Source organism: Crocodylus siamensis, chromosome 13 (assembly GCF_052110815.1).
Source record: "Crocodylus siamensis isolate JL-2025a chromosome 13, ASM5211081v1, whole genome shotgun sequence".
NCBI classification, from domain to species: domain Eukaryota; kingdom Metazoa; phylum Chordata; order Crocodylia; family Crocodylidae; genus Crocodylus; species Crocodylus siamensis.
In genome coordinates, this window is record NC_143407.1 from 34,576,031 (window position 1) to 34,597,451 (window position 21,421).

Sequence of the window (21,421 nt, forward strand, 5' to 3'; positions counted from 1 at the left end):
ACCCAGGTCACATATGCCACCAGCAATGAGTTTGGAGCGCTGCTGCCCTGGACTCAACAACCCAGAGAAGTGGGGCTCTAAATAGCTGAACGTAGCGTTGAAGGTGAATCAACCTGTTTCCCATTGCCTGTGTTCAACCTGTGCATGTCCTTGTGCTCACTTCAAGTTAGGTTATTAGCGTATACAGCAAATTACTAGATTTCTTGTATCAGGTCCTAACCCTTCTCCCCAGCCGTCACCCCGCACTTGCATGTATTTCAACCTGTGCCATTTTGCACGGCAGGTAGATTCATACCTGGAACCACCACCTGGCCATGTCCATACCCAGTGGATCCATATTCATGCGTGCACGTACACAGAGCCGTGCGCATCAGTGTTTGTTACTACTGAGCTACAGAGACCTGCTCCCACATATGAAAACCATCAGCCATGCATTGCATACATGTTCATCCAAACCAGGCACATGTGAGATCTTTATACGGCATGGTGCAAAGTATGCCTCGGTGTTTAATTATAAATTGCTACAGTGGATCTGGAAAGTTCGGGATTGTCCTGTTGGAGCAGGGGGTTGGACTAGATGTGACCTCCTGAGGTCCCTTCCCAACCCTTATTTTCTATGATTCTGTCATTAATCTAGAGGAAATCTTCGGAAAAAACTCTCAACTGTAAGGATAGCGGGGCAAGGGGCTAAGCTGTTTCGGGAAGTTGTGAGCTTCCTTTCCGCTGCAGGTGTCCGAGGGAAGGTTGGAGAGACATCTGTCGGGGATGGTTTAGGAACATGTGACGTGTCTCCCTGAATTCCCTGGGGTACTTGGCAGGATGCAGAGTCCCTCAGGCATCCCGGAGTTTGCATTTGTGGTCTGTGGCAAGCTATCATCCCCGCTGCGCTATACAGCTCCGCGCAGGGGTTTACAACAAGCTTCTGGCTGCAGAATGAGGTCGCCAGTTTGCTCAACTTTTGCCATTGTCGTTCTTGTCTTGTTTGCATGTTTCAATGTGCGATCGGCTGGTAAGAAAGCGGAGGTGAAAGTGTGCGAGGGTGGCTCCTTCCTGCCTCACTCTTGCTCTGGAAAGGAGGAAGCAGCACCTGTGGGCAACATGGGAGTCTCATCAAAAATCAGAGGCCTCCACAAGCATTGGGCCAGCCTGGACAAGGCCCTCCAGCAACTTTCACCACCAGTGCACAGGTCTGACGGGGCTAGTATTGCATCTGGGCGCCTCTGAGTCCCCAGCCTGGACGGCCAGTGGGATTGAGCCCCAGGCTGGAGGAGGGCTTGATCTGTGAAAGGTCTTGGAAAGGGACATCGCTTCAGTTACGGATGGAACAAGTTGAAGGCTGTTACTCGGGCAAAATTGTCCTGCGGCCCTGGGGGACCCTTGTTGGTTTGGGACAGTCTGGTCAGTCGTGGAAAGAGGAGTGTTTGAGTGAGAGCTTAGATGCAAATTCTGCCTGCAACCCCAGCCGTGCCGACTACACCGAGCGCTCTCGGCCACTTCGCTGTTTGACATCGCACGTGAATCCCAACACCACTGCCGAGGTCAGGAGAGAATTGGCCGACACCTGCATTGTGAACGCGATCCCGCCGTGTGCCGAGACGCCGTGCTGGGATCGCTACTTCAGCAGCTTGGGTTTGATTTTTCGAGGCAGTGGTTTGTAGGGACAGCCAACAGGGGAGGCTTTGTACAGTAAGCAGAAAACCTGGTTTGAAGTTGCTCTGTCGGGGGGCTGTTTTCCAGTGCAGGGGCTACCTATTGATTTCTTTTTCAGTGTCGCTAGAGGCTTCTTTAAGGTTGCAATGTCGACATGGCACATTAGTCTGTACTGAATATTGGCAGGGAAGTGCATTTGTTTGGGGTTTTTTCACTGGCAAAACACACTCTTTTTATCTCCCTGAGCCCGCGGGACTCCGGAGAACAGGAGCGTGGTACACTGCGGGGATCCAGTGAAAAAGCATAAAAGTGCAAGGTGCCATGATTCAGATTGCATGAGGGGCTTGGTGTGAACACGCACACGAGTGAGGCACGTCCAGAGAGGAGAGCGAACCCTTTTCTCTCTGTTTTTTTTTTTTTTTTTTGCTTTTCTGCTGCCCAGGGTTTCACCAGGCCTTTTGTGCAGCAATAAGGGCATGCATAAGGCAGGGTAGATTTGCACCTTAGAGACTAACTACATCAGAGATGCATACGTTTTGGTAAGCAGAGGATGCTGCAAAAGGACTGCAGGAAGCAGAGCTGTGAGATAGAAAGCAGGGCTTAGAGTACAAAGGGTAGGGAACAGGGAGGAAAAAGGAAGGAGCACAGCTGGGCGAGGCAAGGTGGGTAGGAGAGAGGACATGCAGCCAGTCAGCTAATTGGCTTATCGTCCTCAGGAGTAATACAAACCAGGGCTGTCCTCTTTAGAAAGCTCAGAGCGCTGCCTCCAACTCATCCTCTCCTCTTCAAGCCCTCCCTTCTTCCGCCGAGGTACAACCGCAAGATGGGAGGGGAGTGTGCAGGAGTGGCCCACGGCCCACACCTCCTAGCCTGTGTCAGGACCGGAAAGCCCAGCTGGAGAGCCGAGGTGCAAGATCCCGAGAGGGGAACCGCGGAGGACAGAGAGAGGCAGCAGCATCCCTCCCAGTGGTGGAAAGGGGGATGGAGGAGGTCTGGAGAGCGCCTCAGGTGAGATCCCTCTCGACCTGTAAAACGGCATAGGCTGGAGGAGCCCTGCGTTGCTTGGGACTATAGGTCAGGCTCTCAGCAGCTGCACACCGACGGCTGCCCACGAACCTCATGTTTGTCTCTGCGGTGCACAGCCACCGGGGAAAGCACGTGAATCCTCCCGCTTGGACTCCCAGCATCCTCCCAGCTGAGTGCAAAGAGAGTCCCTGCAAACTTGCAGGGGCAAGGCTATGACACACAGTCTAGTGGTCCTGATTTCAGACAGCAGAGGATGCTCTATCTGCATGTTTATGGGCGTAAGCTCACATGCAAGAGAGGAGTCAGAACTCGTGGCAGAGGTGACAAAAAAGAAGTGATATCTTTTATTATTTTGCAAAGTCTGGAATTGCAAGCTTTCAGGCACAAGTGCTGTTCCTCAGGCACAAGAGAAAAGTTTGCAAAAGTTCTCCCAGGTAGAAATGCAAGTTCATATTCCATACGGCTACCACCCGGATACCTGACACCATGTTACATGCACTCAGGCGTATACAGCCACACATGCTCATACATGCTACATAAGCCAGGATGTTGCAGTATTTAATGTAAATGCATATTTAATGCCATTCATAATTCAGATGAAGAAGGTAAAGGGGGACAACTGACAGTGTCAGGAAAGCCCTTGCGTAGCTTTATGTTTTCAGGCAGCACTTCTCAGCCCTGTTTTCCCGTCCGCAGCTCAGGTGATCTGCCCCAGGCCACAGAGGGGAGTCGGTGTCAGAGCCACAGGCCACAGAGGGGAGTCGGTGTCCATCCTGTCCCGTTCACAGACTGCGAACCCCCGCCCCTTCTCCATCCCTCTCCAGCCGGCAGGATGGAGCCCGGAGCTGGGGCTCGGAGGCAGGGGACTCCGCTGAGCAGGTATGGGCTAAGGGTGAGAAATCACAACGTGTGAAATGAAAGGGGAAGCACTGGATCTAAAGAATCACCACAACTGCTACAAGGTGTTTCTGAAGCTGTCATCAAACCATCTGCCTCCTGCCCATAGGTAAATAACTGCGGGATAGCAGGCAGCCACCGCCGTGCCTTTCGAAGCGCACCGAGCGGGCCGGGGTGAGCCGGAGAAGCCTGGCCCCAGGCCCAGCAGTGACTTCTCCTGTATGCAGCGTGCTGAAGAGCCCGGAGCAATGGCAAACGTAGCTGCCAAGGTTAGGACTCCACGAACGGAGGAAAACAAGGGAGACGAGAGCTTCCTGCTATTTGCTGCGTGGGGCTGGGAAGGGAAAGGAGCAGAACGGCCTTTTCCATGTCGTGGCCGCTCAGTAAACCCCTGCGCTGCAGCGCCTCACTCCTCGTAACTCATCGAAGGGACACCCCGGCTGGAGGGAAGCATGCAGGCGACTGAGAGAGGCGCTGCTGGTGCCTGGGGAGAATTTATAGCTCTTAGTTTAAGAACCAGGCCGGCTCCGGAGCAGGGGGCACGCGGGCGCAGCGTGCACGGGGCAGGTCTGTTTCCCATTTTTATCTCCGTGAGCTGCTTTCTCGAGCAGTGCTCGCGGTTCTGCTCCGTGCACCGTAGCAAGCCCATCAACAAGCAAGACGCGGTCTCAGTGCCGCCGAACGCTAGGGCAGGCGGCCTCCGGCTCCTGCCTTGCGTCACCTCCTCTAAGCGGGTCAGGGTTTGCACCTTGTGCAGTGTTTCCAGGTGAGGGGAGAAGGAAGGAGGCTGCGTGCACGTTTGTTATGGATCCCAGGGCACCCTTCAGCAGATTAGCCACGCTAACTCTGCTGTCACAGGCAACTTCTCCCACTGGCAGCAATTCCCATCCAGCTGTCCGGTTGCTTTAAATCCCCATCCAAGGGTGCGGACAGCCGAGCAACCGAACATGCTTTCAAATGATCGCGCTTTGCAGCTGACCCGCTGCAACCGTTTCATCCGTCCGCTCTAAGCGGAAGATAAACCATTGCAACCTTAAACCTGTTTTGTCCTGGGCTAGGGCTCACACTGGTTAACCTCTTCTCTGCTGGAACAGAAGCAGGCCGAGTGTGGTTACCTTGGTTCAGCTGTGGTGTACTCCCAAGCCGAAGCTCTTTAAAACCAGTTTGGTGTTTGCATCTCTCGGCAGCCCGAGCACCCTGCCTAGCTGGGCGCTGTCGCATCCTGGCTGCGCTCCATCCTAAAGAAGGCTACACCTCAGTGAGAGGCCGCACAACCTCTAGGCTGTACGCGAGATCTTATGGGGCAGATCATACGGTGCTTTACCTGCTACTTTGCCTTGCTTGTGGAGGCACAAGGTGGCTGCAAACCAGCAGCCTATGGGTTGGTCTGGAGTAAGGTGAAGCCCCCAGGGCTGTAGCACTAGGGGATCCGTTCTTTCCTGGCTTGTAGCACATGGGGTGCACGAGGGCCCATGCAAGAGCAGCCCCTCGGAGAGTGTGAAGGGATGCAAGACAGGTGCGTGCTTGTGCACGCACACACATGCACGTGCACGCACACGCACGCCTGCACCCCTCTGCTCCTCAGCTGCACCACTCCCAGCATGTGAGGATCATGCCCAGTACAAAAGCAAGCAGCTCTTGTTCTGCGCCAGGACATGCCAGTAACGTGGCAGCCAAGTGCCAAGGTGCACGGTCCAAGAATGACTTAGGGGCAGAAGATGGTGGCTGCCTCTTGTGCCAAGGCAAAGCCTGTGTTTCTGATGCCCAAGGGTAGGTATGCAGAACAGCTAAACATTTCCACTGGATTTTACAAGGCTGTGTAACTTAAGCAGCTGAATCCATCTCCTGGTGTAACTCCCCTAATGCCAGTATCCAAACACTTCCAAGGACTGCGGTACATTGTGAATCCCCTGGCTCTTTGGCAGCTTGCTGTTGAAAAGGGGCCGCTACTCTGGTCCAGGCTCTCCCCATCTTCAGCCTCTGCAGAGTCAACTGGGATGGCCACTAACCAAAGGATGCCCTACAGACCCTGGTCTTTGCTTCCAGCAGGAGACTGGTAAGCTGGAGACCTTTGGGGGCAGGGTGTGCTTTGGGGACCACCATATAGTGCAACCCAGTGTTGCTTGGATAGGATTTGGCTGTCAGCTAGTCCCCTGGTCGACAGGTGGGAGGCAATGCCTCCTGTTCTTGCAAAATCCTCTGTGAGCAGATGCCTGGGTGCAGTTTGCCCGGCTGTGCAGGGTAGGGGGCTTGTTTTCAGTGCCAGACTGAGCTGCCATAAGGACAAGGTTGCACAATGCTGACCCAGACTGATGCCTGGTGCCAGCCCCTGCTTTTTCAGGAGTGCAGAACTGGCTCGCAGTTAAAAATAAAAAGACACAGGGTGACCTCAGGAGTGTAATCTAGAGCTTTTAAAGCTTGGATTCCTTTCACTCCCCACACATCTCTCCTCTGCTCCAGCCTCCTCATTTCTCTTTCTCTGCAGTAAACTTAAACCGTCGCTAAAGTGCCCAAGGAAGACGCCATAGATGAAATGTTGTTTTAGCTTAATTTCCTATTCCTAACATATGCTTTAATTAATGTCATTTTGTTTGATTTGCTGCCAGCGTGCCAGTGCAGCACTTCCTTCGTTTCTCAACCTCTGCAGTAACCCTGTGGAAATCCATATCGGGTGTACATGGTTTAGCTAATCAGTTGCCTTGCATTAGTCTGGAGCGCCTAGGGTTTTTTTCTGTGCAAGGTCCCAGTGCTGCGATATCCCGCCGAGGTCACTGGGAGTTTTGCTGGGAACGGACAGGAAGATCAACCTGTGGTTTTCAACCTGTGGGCCCTGAGGGGTCCACAGATTGTGTCTTAAGAGGTCCACGAAAGGTGACTGTGATCAATCAACTGTATGTGAAAGCGCACACTTACAATTCAAAGGGGCCCACGCCTCTGCTGGAAATTTTTTAGGGGTCTGCATATGAAAAAAGATGGAAAACCACTGCTTGGGGCCTGAGAATAAAGTGCAGGTAAAGTCCCTAGAGACGATCATTGTGCTTAGACAAAAGATGCTTGATCAGTAAATATGATCGCTGTTGTACTGCCCAGGAAGCTGAAGCACATAACTGGCGTGTCTGGGGGGGCACAGTGAGCCAGGGGCAGAACAAAGAGCTGATCTTGGGACTCCTGGTTTCAAATCCCTGCTCTCCAGCTACTTGGGATGAGGCAGAGGCACCCAGCCCTTCTAGCAAGCTGCCTCCGAGTATAATTTCTAGTACAGTTTTGCTCCCAGAGAGTCTGGTTCTTCATTGCTTGGTTCCCAACTTGCTTGGTAAAAAAAAAGGACTTTGTTCTATTTCTAGCACAGGGTTATTGCCAGGGCCTGTCTGTGCAGCATGCTCTTTGCATATTGTTGTTTGGTCTCAGAAAGCCCGAGTGTGTCACTTGTTCTGTCAAATTCGGGCGTGTTTAAGGTGCAGGGGGCTGAACCCCATGATCTTCCGAGGTCCCTTCCAGCCTTGAACCTATGGAGGGGGCAGACATGTGGGCACCTACATCAGGGAGCCAGGCTTTCCATGTTGATACCTGCAAATGAGAACCTGGGATCTGAGTCTCTAACTTTATGGGCACCAGGCATGTTCCTCAGGACAGTGTGCTCATTGGTATATTAATCTGGTCCCTACAGGTAATGTAGGACTTAGCTCTTCTGGAACAAGTTTGCAAGGTGGACTGGGCTATGTTGGCTGGAGCATGATGTGGCTCTGCTAACAAAATCTCTTGTGTAGACACAGATCTGCAGCTCTTTGGGGACTGGGGTTAGAGGAAGTCTGGATGCTGCGAAACTCCTGCTGTTGGCAGAGCTACCTCTGCATGGAAGGGCCCAGCCCCCTTAGCGCTGCCACCAGAGCTGAAGCCATAGCAGCACCGTAGGAGGGTGTTTTGAGCTCAGTGGAGCTATGCTAAGAAGGCGCTTGCCCTCAGAGCCTTGACCTGTCGGTCTTTGATTGTTTTGACCAAGGCCAATGCAATAAATGACCTCCAGGGAGCAAAATCCCTTGTGACCCGAAGTTTTCATTTTATTTTCAGAACTTATCTCCAGAGGAAGTAAGGGATTGGCAAGACCTGGGAAGGCACTGATTGCATTTAATGGGGAGCAAGAGATTTGTCTGCATTGCTCAGCAACACAACAGCTGGATCCTGTAGGGGGTGAAGCGGCTATCGGCGCAAGGATCCCAATAGCTGAGAGCACCATCCCCTGTGGTCTGGTAGGTATCCGACAAGCTGCAGTCTCCCCGCCAGAAACTTTCTTCGGGTTGCTTCATGCCTAGTGAGCCACCGTCAGCTGCCAGTCGATGGTTAGCAAAGCCACTCGTCCCTGCTTTTCTCATCATCCAGTTTATTTGGTTTCCCTGTCCCAGGTGAAAAAGACATTATGTTCACCGCTGCTTTATCTAAATGGATGTGAGATAACAATTCCCTGTACAGCTGTGGCCAGAGGAGCATTCAGCACTGGTCTGTCCAGGACTGAAATGCATGGCTGTTATGCACAGTGGGCCTGAAATGGCCCCTTTCCCAGATAGCTCTTAGGAGCAAGACTTTCCTACTTGTCTCTTTGCTTCACATTTCATCCACCCTTTCTTGCCCTCTAGAACAGAAGGCAGATGTGAGAGCGGATGCATGCTCTTTTCCAGCACAGACATCTCCCCGCTCTCTGGTTTTCCCATTCCTTCCCCTCCCACTCCCGACAGGGAGTTTTGGATGCAAACCCACAACTAAATCCTCTTTTGTCAGGAGAAAATTCCCAGCTCCCCGGCTCAATCCTGCCCGTGGACGTGCACCCCAAACGCAGTGGAAGACAGCAGGATGCTCGGGTGTCAGATGCCTTTGCTCTCCAAGTCCTCGGGAATTCGGCTCGTCTCCCTAAAATGAACCCTTGTGCTTCTGTCTCCCAGCTCTGATGGTAGAAACAGCCCGACTCGGAGAACTGCACTTCTTGACCCTGCACCATTAAGGTCAATAGGAACTGATTTTGCTCTTGGCTTCACGGGAAACATCTGGGTCTTGTGTTCCTACCAGGAGAGGGCTAGGACTTGTATGACTATCTGAGCGCAGCGCCCAGCGCTCTGTTGTGCTGCAGCTTGAGACCGAGGATTTGGAGCTGGATTCAGACCTGGTGGGAGCTGCTTGTATCAGGCTGTACTTTGGTATTTATTTTCTCAGCTGAGTCAGGAGAGCAAATGTGTGTCTTGTCACACGACTGCCCTGGATCCCCAGTTCAACACTGCCCACTGCCTTTCGCAGCCTCCCTAGGAACTTTTACTCCCCTCCTGACTTTTCCAGTTCATCAGCCGCCGCCCCTTTCCCGGGTCCGTCTTGCTTCCTAGCCCCCCCGTGTCGTGAGGGCCACCTCCTCTCGGCATCTGGAAGACCATTTGCACATCCCCGCACACCCTCAGGCTGCATGAGGATCTTGAAGAAGTTGGGAAGTTTCCATGCCGTGCCTTTATTTTCTCTCTTTTCTCCGTCAAGTCAAACTACCCGTAGATTCTCCTGGACTCTCCCAGCCTGAGTCTCTGAAGCTTCCTGATTTAATTTGGGCATCAAAAGCTTCTAAGTGCTATTTTTGGGCTGGAACGTCCTCGGCCATAAATAAAGCCCCATGAGGGTTTTCCTTTTTACCTACGATTAAACCACCATTACTCGCCCGTCCTAACCAGTTTGTCTCTTGGATAAATCCAGATGTTTCTGGACACTTCCTGTTCCGTCCCCCCCACCCGTCTTGTTCATCCAGGATTTGATAGCACATCTCTCCTTGATACCTTGGAGTCATTTCCAGCTGAAAGCTCAGCGGTAGTGTTCTCCGTCGTGGTTTTCTTACCATGTTTTGCGCTGCTGATGACGAAGCTAGAGGGAGATCCTCTAGGGCTTCGTCAGACGGAGACCACGTCTGTTAACTTCAGTGAGGCCAATCCTGCCCGGAAAGAAAATTTGGAGTCTGTGCCTGGCTCACCCACTGGGATAAAGAGCCGGTTTCTCTTTGCAGCAGTCAAAGCTGGAGAAAACCCAAGAATTGGAGATTAAAGAACTGCCTTAAAATGCACTTTTTTGGAAGGTGGTTCTCACTGCACACTTGTCCGAACACCAAGATCCGGAGCGATGATAGGGCACTGAGATGATGCGCGGAGACGTGCCTGCCCGGGAGTAGCAAAAGCAGGATTGGAAAGAAAAACAAACCCCATGAACTGCTAATTAACTAAAAATATTGACCGTGGCGTCGGTCTGACCCAATCACTGCCAAGGCTGGGTGAATGTGACTGGGGCCAGATCCCGAAATTGTGGGCCAAATACCCAAATCCTGGGCTCACCGGGCAGCTGAGTGGCAGCAGTAGACACAGTACTGAAGAGGGAAGTGCAATGTGGGTCTGTTCCTGGCTCTGCCACAAATCTGCTTGTGACCCTGGGAAACCCTGCCCCATATTTGCGCTCCCCCCTATGTGTGCATCTCACCCGATTCATACGTGAACTGCTCAAGAGCAGGGCCTGGCAGGGCCGAGCGCAGCATGAAGCTGCTGTAAAACAAACAGAAATAATGCTTGGGGTCAGAAATGGGCCCTGCGTCCCTTGATTGCCTTGCATAAGAACGAGGTGCAAACAGTACGGAGGTGTCACGCTTGTCCCAGCCTCGTTTCGGCTTGCACGTCCCTCCGGACAAGAAGGTCGGCTGCGTTGCGCCGATTTCTTGAGGGGGCAGGACGTAGAGAAGCTTCGAATACTGTAGTGGCTGCCATCGGCAGGCCAGCGGGGTTGCTGCAATCGAATCGCCTGGTTTGCGGCGTGTTGGCGTGTTGCGTTGTGCTGCACGAGAACCCGCCCAGGCGTCACGGAGGTTGAGGAGTGACTGACACGTTGTCACTTGGTTGGGTTGACGAAGTCTTGGGTCATCCCATATCCCATGAGCTTAACCTCCAGGTTTCCTGGGTCTTCCTCCTGTCACCGGATGGCCCCTATCAAACGTGGCACCGCACAGGCGCCGAGCGATGGCAGGACCCGCTCCCCCTTCCAGCACGTGCAACGAATAACCTTTCCGAGGGCCGAAGTGCTGCGGAGGTCCCTGCCCCAGCAGCGTGCCCCTTGGGCAGGAGTTGGTAGCTCGGCCATTGCTGCGATTCCTCCTCTTCTCAGAGGAGAGCCGGCTACACGGCCGCCGACCCACTAGGACGCTGACTGCGAGGAGCCGAGGTGTCGGGACAGCAGCACCGCTTTGATTTCGTGCCGGAGGTGTCACGAAACTGCGGGCATCGTGGTGCGTGTGGACGAGGCCCACCAACACGACCGAGGGCTGTCTTTAAAGGACAAGCCTGCCGGTTTCCAAAGGGATCCAGCCATCCCAGCTCACTGCCGCTCTTTGCACCGTGCCAAACGCAGCTCTAAATACCAAGCAGAGGAAGCAAACGGTTTTCTTTGCTTTTTTTTTTTCCTCTCCCTTCTGGCGCCTATCTAAGAGAAGGAGGCTGAAACGAGGGGCTGCGGCATGGGAGGCCCCAATAAAATATGGGGCGGCTCGGGGTGAGCTCTCTGCAAACACCCAGCTGGTGCACGGCTGTCCCTGCAGCGACTAAAAAGGAACCGGCGCAAATACAAACGAAATCGGCCCCGATCTTGTCGTTTGTAAAAAAACAACAACCCGGGTTTGCCGGGGTCGACTGCAAACACGACCTGGCAGCGGGGAGCAAGGGACGGCTGGGGTCCGGCTCCGACCATGGACGGGTAAAAAAGCAACACGAGGCAAACCCAGGCTGGCGGCCGGCCGGCCTGCCCGCCCGCCCTGGGCCCTGGGCCCTGGGGCCGGGGCTGCCCTCACCTGCGGCCGCTTTTCTCTCCCCGCTGCAGGCTTTCCCCGCGGGAAGGGGCCGGGGCCGGGGCCGGCGGCCCGCGGGACCTGAAGGTAAGTCCCCGCTGCCGTCCGGGCCCAGGCGGGTGTGCCCGGCCCGCGCCTGTGGCGCCTGTGGCCCGTGGGCCGCCCCCGCAGGACCCACCCGCCGGGGTGACACGGGCAACGTCAGCGCGGGCGGGGGAGGCCGCGGGCGGGGGCGCGGGGGCGCAGTGCTGAGGCGATGCCGGCGAGGCGGCTGCAGCCCTGAGCGGGACGGCGCCCGGCCGCAGCCCGTCGGGGTGAGCGGCCCCGCACGCGGCCTGCCCGGGCCCGCGGGGTGCCGCCGTGTCCCGGGGGCGGTTGGGGGGGGGGTTGTCCCTGCCCTCAGAGGCGCCCCGGGGCCCGGGCGGGGGTGGAGCGTGGCGGGGCCGAGGCGGCAGCCCGCGCCAGCCCGGCCTTCAAAAGCGCGGCCCGAGGGCGGCCCCGCTCCGGCCGCAGCCGCTCCGGGTCCGTCGGGGCTGCACGGGACGGGACGGGGCGGGGGTCCCGGCCGCGCTCACCCGCGCCCCTCTCTGCCCCTCGCTCTGCCTCTCTCCCCGCAGGAGATGCTCCAGGAGAAAAGCCTGCCTGACACCGAGGAGGGGTTTGCAGCCCAGCCGCCCGCCGGGTCCCCGCTGCTGGCCGGGGCGGGCGGCGGCGGCAGCCCGCAGGGCCCCGACCCGGAGCAGGTGGGTGCTGGCCGGCGGCGCCCGGCCCAACCGTCGGGCCAGGGCCCCTCGGGGGCTTTCTGAGGGGGGGGCGCTCCCGCCGGGGCAGCGCTGCGGCGTGGGGGTAGCTCCTGCCCCGCGCTGAATTGCCAGGAGTTTTCCGCTCTTTCCAGTCTCAGAAAGTCAAATTAAACCCGCCAGCTTTGGTCAAACATTGCAGAATCGGGACAAGTGGGTTGTTTTTCGTTTCCCCCCCCTCCCGGCCCGGGCGGAAGAGAGGGAGATTCAAGGCTGGATTTTTGGTTGGTTTGTTTGTTTGTTTGCTGGTTGGCGTTTCCAGCCCCCCACCCTCCGTCCCCACCGTCCCCTCTGCTTCTGTTGAAAAAACGGGAGCTGTGCGGCCGCGCGTGGGACCGGCCGGTGTCCGGAGCCGCGTTGCTTTTTGTTGGTGTTGCTGTTGCTTTCCAAAAGTCCGTTTGGCCGAAACACGCTGGCTGGACGGGACCCGCGCTGCAATTAAAATGGATTCGGCATCGCTCTTATTTTTGGCATGGGGCAGTGGAATTTTTGGGCCCCGTTCTCCTGCCCGCGCGCTCGGTACAGGGTTTGCTTTCCTCTTCCAAAGCGCTTTATTCTGAGGTGAAGGACGGTGGACCATCAGGGCCCTTTCTGATGGCATCGTTATCTTTTCTTTTTTTTTAAAAATGTTCCCTTTGGTCATTTCTTTTTTTCTTTTTTTTTCCTTTTTCTTTTTTTAATTTTTCTTTCGGTTAGACAATCGAAAACATCAAAGTTTATCTCCATGAAAAAGAACTATGGAAGAAATTTCATGAAGCCGGCACTGAAATGATCATAACCAAAGCAGGCAGGTTAGTAAAAATATTTGTATGTGGGTTTTTTTGCTGTTATTTGGTATTAAATGTGCCCGTTTGCTGATCGTAAATTAAGTTTTCGAAGTACTGAGAGACTTGGCGTTGATAATGGGTATCTGTATTGGTCTAGAGGCAAAAGCAATCAGCACTGGTGGTAGAGGTGATCTCTTTTATTAGACCAACTGGATTTTTGCCAAAAAAAAAAAAAATTCTTTAATTGCAAGCTTTTGGGCGCAAACACCCTCCATGAGGCATTGGAGAAAAGACTAAAAGTTCTCCTGGGTAGAAATGATATGGGAATGATAGGGTTGATCTTTGAATTTGAAGAAACTGTGATTGCAAATTCATTTGGGTTAGTCGCATGGTTCGAATTCTGCATGTAGTCTAAGCACGGTCTGGATGTGGCTAGAAGTGAGTGTGCCATTTTAAGAGAAGCAGAAAATACTGCTTTGGACAATGGGCTTTGATTGCCTGAAAAACCCGGATTTGTTTTATTCGTTTGTGACGAAACTTCATTTTATAATTTCTCAGTCCTTTTTGCATGAAAGCAGGAAGAAACCTCCTCTGGAGGGTGCAGTAGGAAACAGTGTGGATTTGTGAAAAGAAGGGAAACTTAGAACGAGACATCTCCTGATAATCCTGTTTTTAAGCCTTTATCGAGCGGCGGGTAGAAGTTGCCATTTTCTGCGTGCGGATAGCCAGGTAGGAATCAGCCTGGCTGTGCCTTAGACTGGAAACACCTCCGTGCGCTTGCTGAATGAAGGGCACGCTCAGATAAATTGGTGGGATTTGAGGATGCTCAGCCGGTGAGGTGGCCCTCAGTATATTGTAGGACTAAACCCCATTTTAATCCCAAACCCATTTTAAACTTTGCACACGGTGGCATTGTGAATCCACGCCGCAGCATGAATAGGAGACCTTGCCGGGCACCAGTCTGACAGTCAGATTGCTCGGATCTTATATGATCCTACTGAAGTCAGTGGCAAGTCTGCCCTTGGTCTTGTTACTGAAAATTAAAAATTACTTCAAGGCCTTTAAAGTCAAAGACAGCTCAGTTCAGTACCATCTTTCTATGGCAGCTGCTGTTTTTGTGCAAAATTGTGCTCGGAGAATCAAAGGGTAAAGGAAGCCGTCAGGAATGGTGGGAAATGATTAGGGCTAAATCCAACCCTGAGATCCGTACGCTAGGACAGTGGTTCTCAACCTTTTTTTGTATCGGGACCCATTTGTAAACTTCGATGGCCAGCAAAGGAAAAGCTGTGGTTTCCCACATTTTTCTTCCTTCAAAGAAAATCACTTTTTAAAGTTTGTTACTCCATTTTTAAATTTGCGCCCCTTTCGTGTATTCTTGTGACCCACTTCTGGGTTGCGACCCACGGGACTCCTAGGACTCTGCTACCCGGGGCTGGCTCCCGAGGGCAGCCGTGCCCTGCTCATGGCCGACAAGAAACCAGTGAGTGCGTTTCCTAACTGGCAGCCTGTCTGCATTGTTGCTCTCCTCTGAGCACTTCAAGGGCTGTTTTCCCCTTTCCCCATGCCCACAAAAATGCAGCTCCGTAACTACTGGCAGCGGTGGCAAGGTGTGCTAGGATCTCGTTCCAGCAAACTGAACCTTCCCATGAATCACAAGGGGATGAGGCAAAACTGTATTTGTATATCCAGGTCAGCTCCTTTAAATTCCTGGTGATGTACAGTTGGCCGGATGGCCCAGTTTGTTGGTTGTGGTGTAGGGAAGGACTCATCCTCCATTCGTGCTTGCCTTTGTATGGTCTTAGGGCTTGCTGTTTAACCCTTAGCTGAAGTGATCAGTCCCATTCCCTCCAAGAGGACTACTTACTGCTCATGGAAACAAAGGCAGCAGGATCAGAGTCTCGGCTGTTTAGCCCTAAATTTATAGTATTGTGTGAGAAGTAGTAGTCCTTAACCACATTCTAGATATTACACCTCTCCCATGCATTTGTTATCTCTGTGTCAGTCTCAGTGTCGCTTGTTTGAACAAGTCCATATGGGTAGGGCTTGGTCCTACATTCTTCGTTCGCTTGGAGCGACCTGGGACGTCCGGTTCATGCTTCATGATGGGACAGAGTGGCTCTGGGGATTGACCCCAGGATATGAGGCCCTTCATTTCCTGATTACCACATCCAGATTCTCTGCTGGGGAAAATCAGTGCACCTCTATTAAAGTCAACGGGGTGGTTCAGATTGACCACAGCGGAGAATGTGGCCCTGGGCTTGAAGCGGGGGCCCGAGTCGGTATGGATGAAATGCCATTCGTCTGCAAGGACTAATTGCTGAATAACAGAAAGTGAGTCAGTGACTTCACTTCTGTTCCTTACGGGCGGTAATAATCACCGTCAACCTAAATGGAAACTGGCAACTCGGGGAGCCTCAGCAGAGAAGGCAGCAATGGACTGGGCCTGGAAACTCGGTTTGATCCACCTACGGACTGGCAGGTCAGCGATGGGGTGTGCTGGGGGCTTTGTACGCACATGTGTATAAGCTACCATTGCCTGTGCCTTTACCTGCAGTGCAGTAAACAGGGGACTTCAGTCTCCTCTGGGCCCATCACTCCAGCAATTCTTGCCAGCCCTAAAAATAAAATAGTTAATAAAAGCGTTAAGCATGAACCATGTTAAGCTCTGGGCAGATAGGACTAATATAGCTCGTAGCTGAGCCATGAGTCAAACCCTGCAGCACCAGTTCCGGAAACTGAAAAGTCCCGCAGCAGAAGTGTGCAGTTTGGAGTCCTTATTTCAAACCTTAGCGCACCCAAGCCGTTTAAATAAACAGCGGTAGCAGCAGCAATCCTTCCAGCGACCAGAGTCTGATATTTCAAGGGGAGTTAGAGTGGGTTTTCATTTTTCTGTCAGCAAAAATAAAATAAAAAAATACGGCTCCAGCTGATTTTAAGCACTGTTTATGACCCTGATCCCGGGATTGTCTTGATGCCGGGGCTAAGTGGGTACCGTGATTCTCCCCCACCCCCGTGCGGGTTGTGAGAAGGATCAGCTCACACAAACGTCTGCCTCCTTTAAAGAAAAAGAGGAGCCTCATTTGCATCTTTAAGGTTGAAATGGGGTCTTTTGTGCACTCCAAGGAGAGTAAGGGGAAGCACTACCTCTATGGTGATCGTGTAAAATTGCCTTTCTGTAGTAATAAGCCAAATATTGATAACTCTGGAGGGCTGAGTTTTAATTCTTTGTAAAACTCCACTGAGCAAGTCCGCTATAAATTACCAGGAATTTAGGGCTGAGAACAGCTTTGGGGGATAATTCCTCCCTCGTAGGGCTGATCGTTAGGAGACGTTAGGAGAACACAGCGAACTCCGCATTGAAACGGAGTGATGTTGTTGCCAAGAACGCTTGATTTATAAAGTGGAAACATCTTTAAAATGCACTCGCTATCTTTTTAATGTTTGACTGCTCCATCGTAGGGGGGGGAAAGAGATTATTTTATATTAAAAGGCTCATCAACAGATAAAAAGTTTATGTTAGCAAAGTTCCCTGAACTTTGCATAAAACTGCTCGCCTCCTTCATATATAAAACACCGTGCGTTGCAGTATACTGGACACGGCGCCCGGTGGTATATAAATCAGTGCCTGTGTCACGTTCCTCCCTTTTTTTTGGTTTGTTCTGTGTGCATTTTGGGGGGGGGTTTTAATTTTCACCCAGAATAATTTTATTTTACTTTATGTATTTTCTAGTCTACATTAAACAAAATGCCACAATTCATTGAGCACTTAAGTCTGCGCTCCCTGCCCTCTCCCAGTTCTTAGGAGTTGTAGGAATGAAGCTACAAAAAAGGATGGAAAATTAAAGACAAAAAATCATTCTTTTTTTAAGCATACAAAAAATTAAGACATTATTTTAAATGGATTTTAATAAGGGCATCCTGGGTCAAACACTGCCTTTATCTTTACATGGGGACCCCAGGTCCTAAGTATGACCTGGGTCCCGCAAAGAGGTCCACATAAGTGGAAATGTTTTAACTGCCTGGAGCCCAAATGAAGTTGTGGGGGGAGGTGGGAGGAGGGGGCTCCACAGGGGTCTGCCTGTTCTCTTTGTAGGATCGTGGCATATAGGTGCATTCCTCCTTGTGAAATATTATAAGCCAGGCATGCAACTCTTAATGACAAATTTAGAAGTTCATACAGAGAGATAATGATACAATTTTCCAGAAAAGTCCCCTTTACTATAAAAGCAGTTCTCTAAATGGAGAGGTCCTTTTAAGTTACCTTAATAAAATAAATCAAGATGAGATCATAAAGGCAACGCTGCATGTTTGGAATTTAAATAAAGGCAAATACTGAGTGTGCATGTGCAGTTTTCCCATCGTTGTATACGCTTGCTCTACACTGCTCGATCCAGATGAATTTACCCCCTTCGCTTTAGGGTCATTCCTTTAACCAAAAAAAAAGAAAGCGGTGTAATAGCTACAAATACCATATGATAGCAGGAAAAAAACAAATTATAGATCATCCTAATATGCTGCTTTTCTATTCAGTTTTATCTCCATGCTTTCATGTACACTTGAATTAAGCAAGTCCCAGAGTTTTAGCAATTTTATGGCAAAAATCATTCTCTGTCTTCGAATTTTCTTGATCTTCCCCACTTTACTTGCTCAAGCAGTCCTTGCTCACAGAAGAAACGTCTTTGCCTATCAGTATTTCTTTTTCCCCCTTTTTTCCCATTTTTTCAGCATTACATTTCCTCCAAACTGTTTCTTTTGCCCCTCAGAAACCAACCCCTTGTGCCATTTTTATTCAGGTGGGCACAGGAACGGGCACAGAGGCTTCTGCGCTGTCCTTAACACAACTGCCTGGCTACTCAGTAGGGAGTGCCAGTCAACAGAGCATCTGCCCACCTTCCTATAGATGCCTGACCCTAAAACGATATGCAGCCTTTTCTACCGTAATGCTGAGCAACCGGGGGTTTGTGACACCGGCTAAAAGGTTGCAATCACGATTTAAAGCATACATGGCAACAAAGCCAGCCTCAATTTTCACTTGATCTGCTGATCAGAGCTGTGTGGAGATGGAGGTTGTTGCTTTTAAGGTCCTCTGAGGATCTTTATGCTACGTATTGTACAGAAAATCTTTCAGCTAAGACAGATCCCAACTTCGGTATGTGGAAACGTTGCAAACCACTCTGTGATTTTTAGATTTAATTTTTTAGATTGGCTTAATCCTGTTCCAGTCGAGTTGAGAGAAACCCAAATCAAGCCAGTTTAAGGTCACGGAGGTTTGCACCCGTTTAAATTCGCACCTTGGGTTATGTTGGTGCAGCTTGCTCAGACAGACAACCCCTGAACGGCTGAGATGGTTCAACGTCACTTGGGGGAAAGGGATACCCATTTCTCATTCGATTAAAGAATCCCTTAAGAAGGTTTTGAAAAAAATCTCAGCCAAAAGCTGTCAGTTTTTCAAAAAAGCAAACCCACCTATTTAATACCCCAGGGCAATTGGGAATGTGAGCCATTGATTCAGACTAAAGTGCCTCGTCCTAAATTTGGAGGTTTGCATTTCCACTGCATGGGCGAGACTCGTGCTCCCGACAGCAACCTCCGAAGGGGCAGAAGCTGGGTCCACTGACTTTTGGCTGTGTTGCTGCACATGTCACCAGCTCTGGCAGGGAACAAACAGCTTCTTGAACTTGGGAAAAGCCAGGGCAATGAAGGAAGAACTGATTTTCATGTACTTTTATCTTCAAATGACAACAATTGTTTGAAGTCTCTCCTTATAGTCTGCTAATGACTTGGGCTGTGACTGTATTGCTGAAGCCTTTCCAGGCTACTTTGATGCAGCTCTCGTGCTAGTAACCCATGGCAGTGCTAGCTAGGCAAGCTTGCAGAGAAAAGATTTGATTAAGCAAAACCAAATAGGGCAGGTCTCCAGCACATACGTGGCTTGTTTGCCTTTGCCTTGAAAGGCGGCACAGAAGCGCCAGACTCCCTCAGACCGAACCAGTGAGAGACCAGTCCCTGTTGGGGACCAGTATCAAATCCTGGAATATTTAACTTTACGGACCGAACCTATCCCTACTCCTGCAGAGCGTGTCACGCGTCTGGAGCCCCACCAAAGATGGAGCCGGCTGCCTTATAAAGACCAAATTCGTCCTGAACCAGAACAAAGCTCACTGCGATCGCTCTTGTGCAACTTCTTTATAGGGTACCTTTGTACTTTGATATTTATGCTTCAGTAAACTTCATCTAAATTTAGCTCGTCCATCCTCTGTTACGCTTTGGACCTTTTATAACGGACCGTCGTAAATTTTTGAGCTTTCAGAGGGGAAAACCGAACCGGAGGCAAAGCATCTTATTGCAAGGAGTTTGTCCATAGTTTAATTTCCAGTGGGGCAAGGGGAGGAAATGATACTAGATCATTAAAGCCGTCTTGCCGCTAGCTCCGTTCTCAAGCGCGTGAGAAGCAAGGCTTTCTTTTAAAATTGGATGAGCTGGCCAGAAAAATTTAAATATAACCTCCCCCTGCCAAAATATAAAAATTCCCCTAACTGTCTGACCTTTTCATCATTAGGTCATGGTCTTGCCACCAGATAAATCTCTCCTATCTGTCCATAGACTGTGAGTTCAATGTTGCTTGTGTTAGTGACAGTGAATTTGGGGCTGAAAAATGAACTACTGATGAGAACTCCTGTTGAACCTGTATTGTTTGTTATTCTGAGGCAAGGATCTGGCATGGGCTAATCCAGCACTTCAAAGTTAACTGCTTTTACTTTGTATACAGAGCGTCATAGCGGAGTGGCGCGGGTGATAAGAGAAATAAGGGACTGGAGGGTTCGGATACACTGGGAAAATGGGACCCTGTTGAAAAGCTCTTTGATCTCTTGAAAGTATTTTCTGAAAGCAAGAATCTATCAAAAAGGAAATACCACCACCAAAAAAAAAAAGCAAAAAAGCAAAAAAAAAAGAAATAGTTGACATCCCCAGATTGGTATCAGTTTACCCCAGGGAATATTAGTTTGAAAAAGTTCTGTAAATCGATGGGAGACATTTTATCAAAAATAAGAAAATGTTGTTAAAACAGGAGTTTTGCTCTTGATGCATCTGCCCTTGAGTTTTTCTTCTAAGCAGGTAATATTTTTCCAAAAGTGGCTGCACATCATTTTCAAGAGGAACGTAGGGCTGGATTCTCCTCGCGGTGGCAGTTTGGGCGTTTCAAAAGCACCTACCCGTTCCCCTTTGCATTTTCAACAGCCTTTGAAAACCTGGGTCTGAACAAAAAGCCCACAGGCAAATACTCTGAACTCTGCAGGTGACCCCCCTCCAGCTTTTAAGAGGGTAAGGCCAAGCTTTCCACATGCAATTGATTTTTGGCTTCCTCAAAATGAGCCTGTCCAGCCAGAGATGCATTTCATGCACTTTGATTTTTTTTTTTTTTTCTGGGGGGGGGGGGGGGGGGAGTCCTGAGTGCCAGCCATCTCAAAACCAGGCCCCATTCGAGGGGGTCTGCAAATGGAGGGCTCTTGAATCACATGCTGCTTCTGACGACATTGGCCTTATTGATAGTGTTTTTGAAAATGAGACCTGGGCTCCCCAGTCCCTTTAGTGCTTCGAGTTATAAAGGACAGACTGAAATGTTTCATGATAACTGGACCATCCTGTAAACCCACCCATCAGGTTATTAGGGCTTAATCAAAAACGGGGAAGTCAGCAGTAAGGCTCCCACAAGTCGAGGGCTTTGGATCAGGGTTTTGGTGAGCAAGGGAGTTAGACCTGACCTACAGGACTGAGGGCTCTTGCTTTCGGTTAGTTTTATCCGGGAGAAAGAGAGGTATTTGTCCTAAAGCATCCCATCTACCATGCCACCGTGCATCTTCCCAACTCAAGTGTGGGCGATGAATAGCACAAAAGTGGTGAGAAGAGTTAGACCAGGCCTCTCGCAGATTTAAAAAACAAGAGCAAAGGGATGTGTAGAAGCCCTACACATGACCCTGCCTGGGCCAAGCCACAATCTCGAGGCCCTTGGCATGCAGGCAAGCCTTGGATCAGCATTGCTGTCATGATGGGCGCGTTGGGGTCCTCGTTCCTCGCGGGAGGCTGGGACACTGCAGCTGCTCCTCTCTAGTACCCAGATGAGCTTGTTCCAAGGCCCGGTCTTCGAGACAGATTATTTTGTGGGTTAAGGCTGAATAAGTTGCCTGTGGGTCCCTTGTTTGTCCTACCCAGGTTTTAATCCTGTATGCTGGTTGAGAAGCCTGCAAGGCTGGGAACTCCCTGCCGTAGATGAGCCTACATCTCTCCTTCTCCTCAGTCTTCTGTAAAACCAATCCGCCGATTCAATGTTTTTTTTCTGAGCATTAGAAGTATTGGCTCCATGTCACCGCCTGATGCCTGCTTAGGGGGCCTGGATGGTAGGAGAATAAATAAATAAAAGACGCTTATTCTAACAGTTCATT

General features: G+C 51.0%; 1 protein-coding gene and 1 long non-coding RNA gene across 5 annotated transcripts in view; one reads left to right on the forward strand and one right to left on the reverse strand.

Moving 5' to 3' along the window:
- Positions 1-2,884: 2,884 nt before the first annotated feature.
- Positions 2,885-20,357, reverse strand: LOC149854234 (uncharacterized). The gene is made up of 3 exons (XR_016439057.1): positions 16,243-20,357; positions 15,529-15,595; positions 2,885-3,562 (listed from the first exon to the last, which is right to left on the reverse strand). It is a non-coding gene; the product is annotated as an uncharacterized LOC149854234 (long non-coding RNA).
- The window catches only part of TBX4 (T-box transcription factor 4), a 47,311-nt gene continuing 36,060 nt past the window's right edge, over positions 10,171-21,421 (forward strand). Inside the window, exons 1-4 of one of the 4 annotated variants that reach the window (XM_090026686.1) lie at positions 10,171-11,322; positions 11,446-11,500; positions 12,031-12,156; positions 12,910-13,004. In XM_090026686.1, coding sequence (XP_089882812.1) covers positions 11,315-11,322; positions 11,446-11,500; positions 12,031-12,156; positions 12,910-13,004 — 284 coding nt within the window. In that variant the 5' untranslated portion in view covers positions 10,171-11,314. Of the gene's footprint in view, positions 11,323-11,445; positions 11,501-11,657; positions 11,728-11,804; positions 11,936-12,030; positions 12,157-12,909; positions 13,005-15,246; positions 15,460-21,421 lie in introns of those variants that run through there. The other 3 variants (XM_090026688.1, XM_090026689.1, XM_090026690.1) reach the window with 3 other exon arrangements.